The 16,216-nt window shown below is 33.0% G+C and overlaps 1 protein-coding gene across 5 annotated transcripts in view; it reads left to right on the plus strand.

Moving 5' to 3' along the window:
• The first annotated feature begins 2,164 nt into the window (after positions 1 to 2,164).
• Positions 2,165 to 16,216, plus strand: part of scel (sciellin) — a 33,463-nt gene continuing 19,411 nt past the window's right edge. For 4 of the 5 annotated variants that reach the window (XM_056464977.1, XM_056464982.1, XM_056464978.1 and 1 more), the window contains exons 1-14: positions 2,165 to 2,261; positions 5,318 to 5,359; positions 7,985 to 8,099; positions 8,247 to 8,309; positions 8,401 to 8,487; positions 11,000 to 11,035; positions 11,565 to 11,609; positions 11,701 to 11,769; positions 11,923 to 12,003; positions 13,845 to 13,907; positions 14,014 to 14,043; positions 14,132 to 14,203; positions 14,277 to 14,333; positions 14,493 to 14,546. In XM_056464977.1, coding sequence (XP_056320952.1) covers positions 5,326 to 5,359; positions 7,985 to 8,099; positions 8,247 to 8,309; positions 8,401 to 8,487; positions 11,000 to 11,035; positions 11,565 to 11,609; positions 11,701 to 11,769; positions 11,923 to 12,003; positions 13,845 to 13,907; positions 14,014 to 14,043; positions 14,132 to 14,203; positions 14,277 to 14,333; positions 14,493 to 14,546 — 806 coding nt within the window. In that variant the 5' untranslated portion in view covers positions 2,165 to 2,261; positions 5,318 to 5,325. The remainder of the gene's footprint in view (positions 2,262 to 5,317; positions 5,360 to 7,984; positions 8,100 to 8,246; positions 8,310 to 8,400; positions 8,488 to 10,999; positions 11,036 to 11,564; positions 11,610 to 11,700; positions 11,770 to 11,922; positions 12,004 to 13,844; positions 13,908 to 14,013; positions 14,044 to 14,131; positions 14,204 to 14,276; positions 14,334 to 14,492; positions 14,547 to 16,216) is intronic. The other variant, XM_056464979.1, reaches the window with a different exon arrangement.

The raw sequence follows: 16,216 nt of genomic DNA on the forward strand, positions 1-16,216 counted from the left end.
TATTCTATTTAAAAATATTCTCTATTAAAAAACATTTTTTTTATTTAAAAAGTTCCCAACATTCAAAAGTTCCCACTCAAAATGCAAAAATAATTTTGTTAGTTTAATTGGTGTCCAACAGTGTGTAGCTTATTTGTAAGACCCTGTAACAACTAACTCCACTGTGTCATGTTCTCCCCAAAGTTGGCTAGCAGTTACTGTGTGTTTTTTATTTATTTTAAAATGGTTCCATTTTTTAGCCTAGAAGACGGTAATCACAACAGTATAAGATTTTACGTACATACTTTCACAGATTTTTATTAATTTTTTTAAAGTAAAAAAAAAATCGAGTAAAATAAAAATACTGTTATGCTGCAAAAATGGTTTCTCCTGTGTTTTTCATCTAAATTTCGCTGAATTTTTTAAATAATTGGCAGGAAGACATCTGCCGATATTGTGGTGAAAACCTCAGAAGCATGCAGTGGTGAACCCTGAGCAAATACCTTACTGTAAAAAAAATCTGTTATTTTACTTTTTTTTCCGGAATGTCGGAGAAAAACGTAAAATAACAGTCATTACATTACAGAAATTTACAGTTAAATTACATACATTTCCTTAAATTTACATTTCCGGTAAATTTCAGTTTAAAGTCTGTTAATTTACGGTAAATTTCTGTAATTTAAAGTCTGTTATTTTACAGTAAATTTCTGTAGTTTAACAACCATTATTTAAAGTTTTTTTTTTTTCGGTAGGTGGGGTGCCGAAAAAAAAAAAAAAGTAAATTAAAGGCCACAGAAATTTACTCTAAAATAACGTCCGCTAGATCAGTGTATCCCAACCCTGTTCCTGGAGGCACACCAACAGTTCATGTTTTGGATGTCTCCCTCATCTGACCCATTAACTTCAGGTGTTGGAGTCTCTTCTGATGTTCTGATGAGTTGTTTCAGGTGTGTTTGATTAGGGAGAGAATGAAAATGTGTACTGTTGGCGTGCCTTCAGGAACAGGGTTGGGAAACACTGCGCTAGATCACAGAAATGTACCATAAATTATGCATGTTAAATTACAGAAAGGTCCTTAAATTTAATTTCCGGTAAATTTCTGTAATTTAAGGTCTGTTAATTTACAGTAAATTTATGTAATTTAACATCTGTTATTTTACGGTAAATTTCTGTAATTTCATGGCCGTTGTTTTACGTTTTATTTCCGGCACCCCAGCTGCTGAAAAAAAAAAAACAGATTTTTCTTTTACAGTTTTACCCTGCATTACTTTGTGCCCTGCACTCCTTAATTGTTTTTTTTTTTTTTTTTTAATTTAGGTGAATTGAACAAAAAACAATTCAAGAACTGTGTTGATTCAACTAATTTATAATAAGTATTTTTGAACAAGCAGCAAAAATAAAATTGAGTTTAAAAACCACTTTTTCTAAGTGTTCTTTGAGATAATCTGTATCGTTTAACGTTTTAAAGAATTAATAAGTGAGTAAAAAGAACATTTTAATAATTTAAACAAGATTTGTCCTCTATTAGGAATGCATGCAAACAATCTATATCATGGGTGTTCAAACTGGAGGGCCGTTGTCCTGCGAAATTTACTTCCAACCTTAATTAGATACACATGGGCTAGCTAATCAAGCTCTCACTAGGCTTTCTAGAAACATCCTCGTAGGTGTGTTGAGGCAAGTTGGAGCTAAAATCTGCAGGACACCGGTCCCCCAGGACCGAGTTTGGACACCCCTTTTCTTTATATTAAAGGACGTCGACAGTTTCAAAAGCTGAAACAAAAATTACTCAAGTATATCCACAATTTTTTGCCCAATTGCCTCAACATATAGACTTGTGTGAATGAATTTGAATGTGAGTGAATAACTGTCAAAACATTATAACCAGTAACTTTTAAACCTTGAGAATGACAGCTGAACAGTTTTTCTTTCGTCTTATCTCGATCCGTATCTGCCCAAGGGTTGTTTTGGCTGCGTTCAAATAGTTTCCTATGTCAAACAATCGTCTGCTGTTCTCCAAATGACATTCATTAGTTACCGCCTTTTCATCATTCCCAGCTAAAGGAAAAGACCTCGTAAAAACACGCCTCTACAGTAAACCACACTGCTGACAGTTCAGGTTCAGTTGCTCTAGTGTGTGTCATACGAATTCAAGCCACACCTTTCAACACACTCTTTTTTTTTCCCTGCCCAGGTCAAAAATGTAAGACGGGAAGAGCAGTAAACTGTTTGTTATTCTCATCCAACTTCTATCACATCCTGCGCACACCTGAAATACCAAGGTAGGACTGTTCTTTATGTCATATCTATGCTTTATATGTGCCTCTGAATTCTCCTCAGCCTTTTTCATGGTTAAAATTTGATCTTTTTTAATATATAATCAAAGGGATTTTGGGTTAACAGCATGCGATTATGTCTAAAAATGTTTTTGTTTCTTTAAAATTTATTATACTGATTTGTATCTCTTGTATGAAATTCAGATATTTTGAGTATTTGATTGTCAAGGTGAGACTGAAGGACACAACATTGCATTTGACAAAATTTTAGATAAAACTTTGACAGTGAGTTTCTTCTCGTATGAAAAGACAAATCTTCATCGCCAGTATTAGTACAGGTTCCTGACTGATGTTTTTAACGGATTTGATAGTTATTTAAGGAGACATAATTGTAGCAACAGTGTTTATAAATAGTCTGTTGAGTTTTTAAATGAAGATTTTATAAATGAATGTAAAACATATAATTGTGATATGTACATTAGTTATCAGATTTCTCTGGGTTAATAATTTATAGTTATGTGTTTGAGTTAAAAATAAATTTTATTTAATTTTCTAAACTGTTGATATGTTTTCCAAAAAAAAAAAGGTTTCTATTTTTAGAATTTTTTAGGCGTAAAATAATAAAAATGTTTACATGCTTTCAGACAAATTTATATTTATTTTTGGAAATATTTGCAGACATTTAGTCAAAATATTAACGTTTTAACTCAAAGAGTTAAGAAATCAATATTTTGTGGAATAAGCCTGCATTTTCAATCACAACAATTAAAAACATTTTCTATTTTTGAAAAACTAATTGCTCTAAATATTTTATTTGAAATTTGGAAGAACATTTATCATACATTTTTACTATGATGTGAGTTACAAATACACTTACTAAATTGTCATTCAGTGTAACATTGCACCAGAAACACTTGGTATTTGATCATGCATATTTGAACAAGGCTGCACAGTGGCACAGTGGGTAACACGATTGCCTCACAGCAAGAAGGTTGCTGGTTTGAGCCTCGGCTGGGTCAATAGCCGTTTCTGTGTGGAGTTTGCATGTTCTCCCCGTGTTCGTGTGGGTTTCCTCTGGGTGCTCCAGTTTCCCCCACAAGTCCAAAGATGCGCTATAGGTGAATTGGGTAAGCTAAATTGTCCGTAGTGTATGTGTGTGACTGAAAGTGTATGGGTGTTTCCCAGTGATGGGTTGCGGCTGGAAGGGCATCCGCTGTGTAAAACATATGCTGGATAAGTTGGCGGTTCATTCCGCTGTGGCAACCCCTGATTAATAAAGGGATTAAGCCGAAAAGAAGATGAATGAATGAATCAATATTTGAACAATAATAATTTGATGACATATATGGTTGTTGCTAGATCGGATACGTTTGCGGCTAGAAGTTGACGAGAATTATTTATATTATTTATAAAATTTCTCATTTATTGTATTTTTTTAACATCTACCCCCACCTCAACCCAAAACCCAACTGTCACAGCAATGTAAAAACAGTTGTATCAAGTATTATTCATGCTATCTATTAAATTACCCAATAAATTGTGATTTATTAACACCTACCCCCAACCCTAAACCCAACTGTCGCAGTACTGTTAAAATATTAATTATTGTTATGTTACAAAAATAACGCAATACTGATGTGCATATCTGTAGCTGTATCCTATCTAGACTTTACTCAAAGTGCAGCTCCAAAATAGTGTTAACATTTTTTTTTTTTTTTGTAATTTACACCGGATTTAACTGTAATATCAATTTTATTTATAAATGTTTACATTTTAGAAAAAATCTTCTTGGAGCCATTCAAAATGCATCTTTTATTTGCTGTAAATGGAATTACAGTAAAAAAAGATGAGCATGAAACCTGACCAATCATAGAAAATACAGTAATTTACAATTTGGACTATTTTACAGTAAATAGATAAATGGACAATGAATTACAAGTTGATTTCTTAATTGTATGAAAATATATCGCAATAAAGAAATCTAAAAAACACTTCAATACATTACTGTATAGTTATTTTTCAATTTTCATATTTACAAAATACTGTGTATTTACAAAAAATATTAATACAATGTTTTTACTGCAAGTTTGATTTACAGTAAAATGTCTGCCTGTAAGTTACTGTAAATTCTACAGGCCATTATTACCAGTATACATATTAATTCTAATAAAAAATTTTCATGAATACAAAAGTCTTTTTTATCATCAAGTTTTTAATCATTTTAAATATACTCACTTTTTCATATATATATATATATATATATATATATATATATATATATATATATATATATATATATATATATATATATATATATATATATATATATATATAAATATATATATTGATAAGTAGGTCAGAATAAGAATGTTTAAAGGAACATAAAAGAACATTACGCTGAATGAATATGGAAGATTATTTTGCCCAATATTTATTTATTTTCACAAACTTTCACAATTTGAAACACCAGAAACAGACTTTACATATATCACATGAGTTTAACATTAACATGTGGAACACTTGTGAAACACGTGTATAGTGCTGTGTTTTTTTCTGTAATGGTTCACTTACATTCAACATGCTTTCTGCGTATATGAAATCGTTTGTATTTTTAATGCAGACACTCTAAAATAGGATGTCTGATCTTCAGCCACTAAAAAATGAAAAACACCGAATGAGAGTTTATATCATTAAACATAATTACAGTTACAAACTTTCCCACATAAAATCCAGTGAAACCTGTCAGCTGATGTTAGTGCATGTAATGTCCATTGTATGTGAAACTTCTTTCCAAGCATGAGTATGTTGCCATGGTTACAGGTTGTTGGCAGGTGTTTGAACAGGGTGTGTCTTTACAGGCATCAGGACAGACTAGTTTTGGGTGTAACCAGGAAAGTTAAAGGGCAGTGCAACATCAAACACCTCCGTGGGATAGACAAATGTATTATTAGAATGGAATGTATCAACCGTGATTTGTAAAATCATAGTGTTTTAGCTATTGGCACCTTGTGGATAGTATAGTATGACACACTAAACATAATAATGTGCATTTTATTTTACAGTGTAAACCATGTCTTTCACTGGAAAATCATCCAGCCAATCAGGTGAGAAAATTCCAAATTACATTGTTCTCAAAATAAAATATAAAGTTGAAGCCAAAAGTGTACATATACCTTACAGAATCTACAACATGTTTATTATTATTATTATTATTATTATTATTATTATTATTATTATTATTATTATTATTATTATTATTATTATTATTATATTATAGATATTTTTTATATAATAATGAACTGAATATGATCATTTAAAGAAGAGACATTTAGTCTACAACACAAAATTATTTCAGATGCTCACTGATACTCACTCCAGAAGGTAAAAAGATGCATTTAGAGCTTGGTGTGTGAAAACTTTGTGAATTTGAAGATCTGGGTAAATTTTGTCTTCTGGAAAACATGTATGTATCTATTGTAGCTTCTGAAAGGCAGTACTAAATAAAAAACAAGTATATACATAAAATATAAATACAAAATATCTACATTTTAATATCAGATAAATAAACATCTTATACGGGTCAGTAATACATCTCAATTGATCCCTCTTTAGTTTTTTGTTTTTCACTCAAAAACTTATTTTTGCTGCTTGATAAAACTAAAATGAGCTGAAACAACACAATCTTTGAGATTTTTTTGGGGGACAACTTAATTGTTTTATGTTCAATCCAGTTTGTTAAAACAATTAAATTAACTTAATTTAAGTTAAGCTAAATGATACAGCAAAAATGCAAAAGTTTCACAAATATTTTTATAGGAAATACCGGATGAGCCCCCAAATTCATGTTACAAGTCGAAGTCAAAATTTATGCACAATGTAACCTAAATAAGGTTCACAGAGTCTAGTTGTGCCATGAATGATGATACTTTAATACAAATAAGAATAAATTCAGCCAAAGACATGACAATTACCCCCCTTCCAAAAACAAAAAAACAACAAAAAAGAAAGCCTCACACTTCCAATCTTGGATGTTAAAAGGTTCTTGCATGTTCCCAAGAAAAGAGGTGAGTCTATCATACAACCAAAAAAAAAAATACTAAACCTAAACTATAAAAGTGTTGCATTTTTTTAACTAACTAAACAAAAACTAATGTAAGGTTTGGTGTTTCAAACATCTAGGGAGAATCAAAGGCGAGAGAGTGTGGCATCTTGCTATAGGGGTGGTATTTATTCAAGATGGCTAACCCTAAACAACACAAGCTATATAACACATGAAAAATGCTTAATGGAAACGACAAGATGTGCATACATTTTGAAAAAGCACATAAAAAAAACTGAGTAGGATAAACTTGATATCTTTTGTAGTTTCTGAAAGGCAATACTAAAACAAACTAAACTTATAAATAAATCATGAATATGAAATATATACATTTTACTATAAAATAAATAAGCATCTTATTCGAGTCAGTAAATCTTAAATGATCCCTCTTAAGTTTTTTGTTTTTCACTCAGAAAATTATTTAGCTGCTTGTCCAAACTAAAATGAGCTGAAAAAAACACAATCCTTGAGTTTTTTTGGGACAACTTATTTGTTTTATGCCCAATCCACTTAAATTTGTTAAAACAATTAAGTTAACTTAACTAATTTGTGTTGGGACAGCATGAAGGAATTGTGTGGAACCCAGCCTTTTTTTTACAGTGTTGTTTAGTTTTTATCTTCAAAACAAAAAGCTAAATGATACAGCAAAAATTCTAAAGTTTTACAAATCATTATGTAGAAAATCCCGCACGAGCCCCAAAATTCATGTTATGAGTCAAAGTCAAAATTTATGGACAATATAATATAAGGTTCACAGAGGCTAGTTGTGCCACGAATAATAACATTTTAAGAATGAATTCATCAAAAGACATGACGATTGTAACATCTTGCTATAGGGGTGGTATTTATACAAAATGGCTAACCCTAAACAACACAAGCTATGGAATGGCATATCACATTTTGGAATATCACATGAAAAATGCTTTATCGAAACGACAAGATGTGCATTTTTGAATATGCACATAAAAAAACTGAGTAGGATAAACTTGATATATCCGCTGAGAAAAATTGTGCATAACCTACAATGAAGACACATTTACTTAATAAATTCCAGCATGTGCATTAAAAAAATAGGCGTGATGGGACGACATTTATGAACAAACCAGTGGACGACCACATTGTAATACATCTGAAATTTTGTTTTGGTCATTCTAAAATTTCAAACCAAAGTTCATCATCAAAGTGGTTCAGTATTATTACCTTTGAGCAACATCTGCGCTCCCAAAGAGTGGTCTCAGGCCTCCAAAAGCTGAAGCACTTTCATTGCAAAAGACCTACAAAAAGGCCCACAGTTGCTTTTCCTGCCATTGCAAATTCCATTTTACTTTTTAATATTTGGCACCAGGGAGTGAGGATTTTATTCTCTTACACTCATTGGATGGAAACTGCGCTTTATTTAAAAAAAATAAATGTGAAATTTCATTACTGTGTATTTAATTTGGATGGAAACATAGTTACAGACACATCCAAAGCCCATTTTCCAACTACAAGAATAAAACAACAACAAAAATTAGACACTTAAACAGTAAAATAATTAATATTTTGTAGATTTTGAAAGGTGTATGCTAACTTTAGCCTTCAACTGTCAGTACATCCATAATCAAGTCATTAATATTTTTGATCAAAACAGGCACAACTTCAAGCACAGGATCCATTAATCCAGTGAGTGAAAGCAAAAGGACAACATCCCTGCTAAAGGACAATAGCTGGATCAAGGCAAATGTGAATGAAGACCAAAAAGCTGAGTAAGTTTACAGCAAATTCATCTTCAAGACAGATACAACTTGTTTAACATCTTACCTCTGTAATAAATGTATAAATATACTGCAGATGACTTCTCTGGCAGACTAAACAGCTGACAAACAGAACTTGTGTTTCATATTTTTCAACAGACAAGAGACAAACTACGGCAAAACTGTTTTGAGCCGTTACAAGTCCAATGAAAACCTCACCAGGTAGTAACTCTCATTTAAATGCCATTGTGTGTTGAACTCACGCTGCCATTTAAAACTGAATATGACATTATGATCTTCTTTTTTATCAAAGCCCTCAAGATAAAACTAGCAAAACGGAGACTAAAACCACCACTGTCACCACTTCACCTGGCTCTTCTGTTCAAGCTCTCAGTAAAAAGTAACACACTCATCACTTTCACACTTTAAAGATATTAAGTTATGTCATATAAATATCTTTAGCTTAATAATAACAACATGCAAGGAAATGTAAACACTCTGGTTTACAAATTAGATTCAAATTACACATTATATAACTTCTCTCTAGAAGCTTTTTTCTCATAAGAAAACTTTTGAACGACATAAGCTGCAATTACAAGATATACAAAGTTGAAATTATGATATTGAAGGATATAACCGTAATATTAAAAGTCAAGCTATGATGTCAAATTACTAGTTAAAAAAACACACAATTATTAAACAAAATGTCAGAATACATATACGTTATTATTATGACGATAGAAATCATAACAAAAACTGGAAATAAAAAGAATTCAGCATAAACTGAAATACAAAGTCATTTAAAGCCTAAATTATCACAGATCATATGGCATAAATTCTAAATAATTAGTTCAGATCAAGATACATAGGGTGTGATTTGTGGAAAAAATATATTTTTTTTATTATTATACAGATCACAAAGCACCCTGCAGCTATTTCGCAGTAATTTAGATTTTTTTGTATGAATTGTTTAACTATTTTTTTAACACTGTGTTTTTATAATTAGGCTATTTAAATGGAGCCATACACTACCTGATAAAATCTCGTCGCCTATTCAAGTTTTAGGAACAACAAAGAATAACTTGCCTTCTAGTTGATTATCTAGATTACGATTATGTGACCAAAATAAAATATGATCAAGCCTTGATTTTTAATTATTTAATTAGGACAGTAAGGTCTGACTTTGCTTAGGCAAAGTCTTGACACTTAACAGAAATAATGTACATTTTAGAATATAAAGTCATGGTGCAGTGGAAAACTAATTAATATTGTGTATGACTGTCATGAGCTTGGAGGACTGCATCCATACATCTCTGCAATGACTCAAATATCTTATTAATAAAGTCATCTGGAATGGCAAAGAAAGCGTTGCTCAATAATGTTTATGCCTGGTGACTGGGCTGGTCAATTCTGGAGCATCTTGACCTTCCTTGCTTTCAGGAACTTTGATGTGGAGCCTGAAGTATGAGAAGGAGGGGTATATCCTGCACCCTCTCCTGTGGTTTGTAATGTAATGTGCAGCACAAATGTTTTGGTACCTCAGGCTGTTGATGTTGCCATCCACTCTGCAGATCTCTCGCACGCCCCCAAACTGAATGTAACTCCAAACCAAGATTTTTCCTTCACCAAACTTGACTGATTTCTTTGAGAATCTTGGGTCCATGCGGATTGCAATAGGTCTTCTGCAGTATTTGTGGTTATTGGGATGCAGTTCAACAGATGATTCATTGGAAAAATCTACCTTCTGCCACTTTTCCAAATTATCAACTTGAATTCAAGTTATTATTTGTTGCCCGTATCGATGACAAGACTTTTGTCAGGTAGTGGTTTAATTATATTGCACAAGGCACCATGAAGATAAAAAAATAAAAAGGCTATGCCTATTTTGAACTCTGCATTCTCAAAATTATTACTCAAATTAAGCTATTAACTGTATGGCACAAGATGCTATGAACATCATCCTAAGAAAGACTAAGAAAACTGTCTTCTTTGATGATGCACTTCTGTATTTTTTTCTGTTTTTCGATGAAAGGATCATCTGTGGCATGTCGCACCTCTTTCAACCACATCTCTGCAAATCTTTGCACAGGGAATGAGGCAACCTCTAAGCCCTTTACTAAAATGAACAGCAGGCTGTTCAGCATTGAGACATTTGCTCTGTTTACCATTAGTTAGAATATGGTTCATTGCACTGAATCCCCTTTCACAACCGGCTGTTAAAATCAGAAGCGTGGAGACAATAATGAGCACTTTACGCAGATTATGTGAATTTGATCATGCACTGAATTCCGCAGATTTTTAGCCCATCATTGATCCTGTTTTTTTACTTGTGTAAATGTGAGTAAATTTATATTTATTCAGTTTTTTATTAATTTCAGTAATATTACTGACTAATATGAAAATATTCATATGGTTTATTTACAATACAGTTTGTAAAATAATATTTTCTGTCTTGTGGTAGATAAATTGTATGAGAGACTTGCTTTTTTACCAAATAAAATGGATCTAATTGGATTTGCATTTTAAACATTAAATAAAAGTTAAAAAGGTATTACTTTTAATTTGATATATTAAGTTTTTAGTTATGATACTCCCAAAATCATTCCGCATAAATCTTTTAACAAAATTCTGTGCAGAAATAGCAAAAAATGTCCGCAGATTCCGTCTGGCCCTAACCATAACAGACCTTCAATAAAACATTCAAACCTCTCAGTCATTGACTTTTATAATAAGCTGAAGGAAAGTCAGTGAATGAGTGAGTGGTTTGTTCTCTAACCAATTTGTAAAAACACTTTAACAGGGCTAATAATATTGAACTTAAAATTGTTTTTAAAAATTATAAAATTACTTTTATTAGATGTTTTAATTGTGAAAAATGCTTTAAGGTATATATAATTGTTTTCCATTTGTAGATTTGGTGGGAGCCAAGACAAGCTAAAGGAAACCAGGTAAAACACACTCTTATCACTGCACATCATACCATCCAACTTTTTAAACTGTAGGTTAGACAGTTGTAAATCTATGAACTATTACAATATGCATAACACACTAACACAACACAATAATCTGTTAAACAACATGGACTTACATTTAAAGGGATAGTTCAGACAAAAATGAAATGACTTCTTTTTTCTGCCTTTTAATGAGTTTCTTTTTTTTTGCTGAACACAAAAGAAGATATTTTGAAGAATGATGATAGCTGGCAGCCATTGACTTTTACGGAGGAAAAAAATACTGTTAAAGTCAATGGGTGCCAGCAACCAACATTTTTTTTTTTCAAATTATCTTCTATTGTGTTCATTAGTAGAAAGACAAGTAACAAGTTAAGTGTGAGTGAATGATGATATAATTTTCATTTTTGGGTGAACTATCCCTTCAAATTAGTCACTACTGTTCGGAAGAGTGACGAAAATCCAACAATGATTAGAATTTAAAAAATTTTAAGAGCTCTATTGTCTTTCCAACCCAACCCTACAGAACCACATCAACTAAAACATCTGTGAAATCGCAGCCCAGGACAAGGTAAAGCTTCGAAAGTCTCTGAGACACACCTATTTAAAAGTGTGAGTGAATAAAGACTGGCTTCTTACAAAAATGATGATCACTCTTTCAGCACTACCAGCACAACAACAACAGTCAAAAATGGTACAAAGACAACTGAGACGACTGTGACCACTACCAAGTAAGATACTGAGAGAATATGTTATATAAGTATCGTGCTATATTCAGATTACAGTCAGAGGACATGTAATGAATGACAAGATCAATTCAAACAGTTTCTGCTATTCTAAAGCAGTTTCTGCTATTTTAACTTTATTTGTAATTTTTCCACTAGACAGGATGTGGTGAAATCATCTACCAAACCTGAGACAGTCATTGATCGAAACCTGGCAGATTCAAGTACCAGGAGATCAGGGTAAATAAGTTCAGTCCAACAAGTATTTGATCGATAGGTTAGTGATTGATAGGTTTTAATTGAGCTACACTTAAATGTGTATGTCATTGCATTGTAATGAATATTAAATGCATAGTTGAGTTAAAAGTAAAATCACCTCACAATTTTCTCACCCTCAAGTAGTTCCAAACATTTACAAGTTTCTTTTTTGTTGTTGTTGAACACAAAATAAGGTATTTTGAAGAATGTTCAAAACTGGTATCCACTGATATCCATAGTAGGAAAAAACACCGTGGAAGTCAATGGTTACAGATTTTCAAGGTTTTTAAAATATCTTCAAAGAAAGAAACTAGGTAACTAAGTAATAAACTAGGTTTATTTTGATGGGTCATTTGAGTATTAGTAGACTGTCTGCTTAATATCTGTTGATACTGCTGCTTTAACAGACATTTAACTGATTATAAGAAACTTTGCAATGTCAACTTACACTAAACCTAAACCTAACCCTAACCCCAACCTAACAGTCTCATAATCTAATGAGAATTAGTTGGCATGTATATGCAATGCAACCTAAATTCAACAAATAGACCATCAAAATAAAGTGTGACCAGAAACTCACACATGTTTGTGACAAGTGAAATGTGAGTAAATGATGACAGATTTTTTTAATCATCTTCTTTAAAGCAGCGTTATTGAAATTTGCACTTTTTAAAATGCATTTTATACATTTTGTGTGACTGTGGGACAAAAGTAGATACACTATTCAAAACTAAAGGGCCTTTATATAGAATTCATAAATTGTTATTAGCAACACCAGTGGCTGTTAAGTGAACTGCAGTCAGCAACTTGTGAGAGTTTAAACATTGAGGCAATAGTCTAGTGTAGAGGTCTGCAAGGACTGTTTTTATTGTCCTGCTCCCGCCAGGTTTTATTCCGCACCCAACCGCTCCCGTTGTATATTCAGTCTTTGTTCACTCACTGCCCGCTTAGAATAATGTTCTACCCGACCCGACTGTTCCCGCTAAATTTAGATCTGGTTTTCAAAATCTCATGTTTAAACTTGGTTCTAACCCCCCTAACCCCCCACCCGCCGCGCAAAATAAACAAACAATTATTATTTGGGCACTACCAAAGAGAGAGAAAACAGATAAAACTGTAGGTTGTGCAAAGATTGTAGACTAAATGTCAGTTTTGTTTGCCCCTTTATGATGAGACATGAGTGCCACCTTGAATCTGAGGTTCCAGTCTTATGACTGCTAAGGGGTAAAACTTTGAGGTATTATCACATCGCATATGGATTTTTTGTTTCATTTGTGTCTATGACATACCTGCCAACAACTCCCGTTTTTCCCGGGAGTCTCCTGTATTTCAGACCCATCTCCCACCCACCTCCCGTATTGTTTTGTCTCTTGGAAAAAGCTAAGCTTTTTGGTTCAGTCGCCATGCGCACCGAACCCACCATACCTTCATACCTGCTTCCCAGTTCACGCGCAGCTTAACCCCCGCTCTTCGGTTCGCGCACACCTTCACCCCTACCCAACACCCCACCCCAACCCCCCAACCCCCACTCTTCACTTCACGCACAGGATAAAATCTCCTGGATTTTATGATCCGAAAGATGGCAGGTATGGTCTATGACGCATGAAAAAAGACTCCCATACATCAAACTTGCCTGAATTGTGGGTTTCCTAACAGTAAACTGACCATTTTCTAATGCAAGCTGAACATCTTTCAAAGGACAGCACATCTTCCGTTTGCTCTGCCATGTTGGTAAAGCATGCTCAGTAATCTGTGTTATGAACCTTTCAGATAGTACTGAGGGTCTCTGAAAGTCTCATTGCACATGTTATCTGTTCCCAAAGTGACTACAAGACTACAAAACAAGAGGTCATTACTGTGAACTCATCAAAGGACACTATTGATGGGTGAGTGCTGTATAGCAGAACCTCATAATTAAATTATTGTTAGTTGCATTTGTACTTTAATTATGTATATTTAAAAAAAAATAAACCAATAATTATTTTTGTGTAGACCATCGTCACCTGTCAAGACTCCCACAAGGTAACGTTAACCATAGCCTTTTTTTTTTTTTTAATTTCTGACTGAGATTTCTATGACTTTCTAAACATCTTAATGTTTTCAATTCAAGCATCAAAAGCTACACCAAGGAGGAAGTTTCACCAGCTAAAACAACATCCTATTCTGTCCAATCCACAAAGAGGTGAGAACCTGACAGAGCATTACATGCTTTCAGTTACTTTATGACTAAAGGGTCAGTGAATGTTTTTGCACAGCTCTGAGAATCTCACACCAACGTCAATCAAGACAACTAACACAAGACCTGAAATCAAGTAAGTGGTATCTAAATGACTCAATCAATATCTTATTTTAATTAGAATTTAAACCTCTGCATTCTACATGATTCTGTAGATCCACTGCTGATCTAAATCTGAACTGAAAAGTCTAGTATTTACTGCTGAAAATAATGAACTTGTTGTTTGTTCCTAAAGTGACTCCAAGACTGAAATGGTTGCTGTGAAATCATCAAAGACCATCATTGATACGTAAGTGTCTCATCTGATGGAGAAAACATGCTAAATACAAAGAAATCAAATGCATCTTATCATATATTCATCTATTAGAATTAGCCCTTAAGTAGTATGCATTAGTAGTTTACTTTACATCTCAAAAGTGTAGAACGAATAAAAACAACATACTGTATGTGGTGGAATGGTGAATGGTGGAATGGTGACTCACAACAGGAAGGTCCCTGGTTTGAGTCCCGGCTAAGCCGAGATGCCTTTCTGTGCAGAGTTTGCATGTTCTCCTCATGTTCGTGTGAGTTTGCTCCATGTGGTCTGGTTTTACCTGGTATAGGTGAATTGGATAAGTAAATTGGCTGTAGCATGTTTGTGTTTTATTTGTATGTTAGTGCAAAGAGATGTGTCTTTAGTAGATTTAAAAGGAAAGAGTGTGTCTGCCTCCCAAACAGTTTAGGGACCATTTATGAAATAAACATATTTCTTTTCTTTTGCAAGGGACACAAAAAAATCCCTTTATAGTACACAGTTTCCCATAAAACAACAGAAAATACACAATGTCTGTATATTTTTTTCACACTCATTAACATTTGTGACTTTCACAGTACAAATAGGGACAAATACTGACATCACCATAAAAGTCTACACTGTAAAATATGTACATGATTTTAATAGTAAAAGTCTGTACAATCTACAGTGAAAACCTGTTAAATGATTAACAGCTCATTTCTGTACAAAATACGAAAATAACTGCAACAGATCTAACCTTTGTTTTCGAGAAACTAATCAGTGTCTGAAATCTCACCCCACGCCCTCATCCACTAGTCCCTAAATTAGTCAATTAGTTTAGTCCACTAGACAGAGTGAATGACCACAAATGACTGAATGATGAACATCTGCTGTTAACAAGCACAATCACTGAAGAAAAGAACAAGAAATAAAACCACAGACACAGCCTCACATAAAAACAACTGAATTAAAACAGGATTAAACAACTCCATTAAATAACAGCATTAGCAGCTTCACTGATTACAGTTTGATTCAATTCTCTCATATCTGCAAGAATATTTTATAATTAACAGAGGTTTATATTTTTATTGAAAATGTTTCATTTGACCTCACCATCATGGAGATCAGAGGCTGCTTTAGTTGAGCTCTTGAACCATTACTTTTCTATTTAATATTTCTCTGATTGTTGTAACTGTGTTTCTGAAACTCATCAGATATAGCAAAATATGCAATGAGAAACTATATAGTGTGTACTCAATCTTTACATAGATCATTTCTAATAATATATAAGTTAGGTCAAAGAAAATAGTTTTATTGGATATTATTTAGAATGTGTTACAGCTTCCCATGGAGGTTTAATGAACAATAATCAAGGAGCTAATAAGAAATAAAAAATTAATTAGTGTCATGCAGGAAATTCCCAGCTGTATAGTATGACACACAGACATCAAGAATCAGGATATGATCCTCAACCATGGTTGCTAAAAACAAACTGCTTAATTAATTCATGCTACAATGCATCCTGGGTGCCAGCGTAGTACATAAATCCCAGCATGCATTGCAGCTTGAGTATATTATGCAGCTTAAAGTTCTTACAATTTCTTTCTTTTCCTTTATTTTGTGTTGTTTTGGGAGGTAATATTTCAGTAGAGTGTTTTGTATTGTTCTGGGTTGTTTTTATTTGA

This window comes from Danio aesculapii, chromosome 9 (genome assembly GCF_903798145.1).
Source record: "Danio aesculapii chromosome 9, fDanAes4.1, whole genome shotgun sequence".
NCBI lineage: Eukaryota > Metazoa > Chordata > Actinopteri > Cypriniformes > Danionidae > Danio > Danio aesculapii.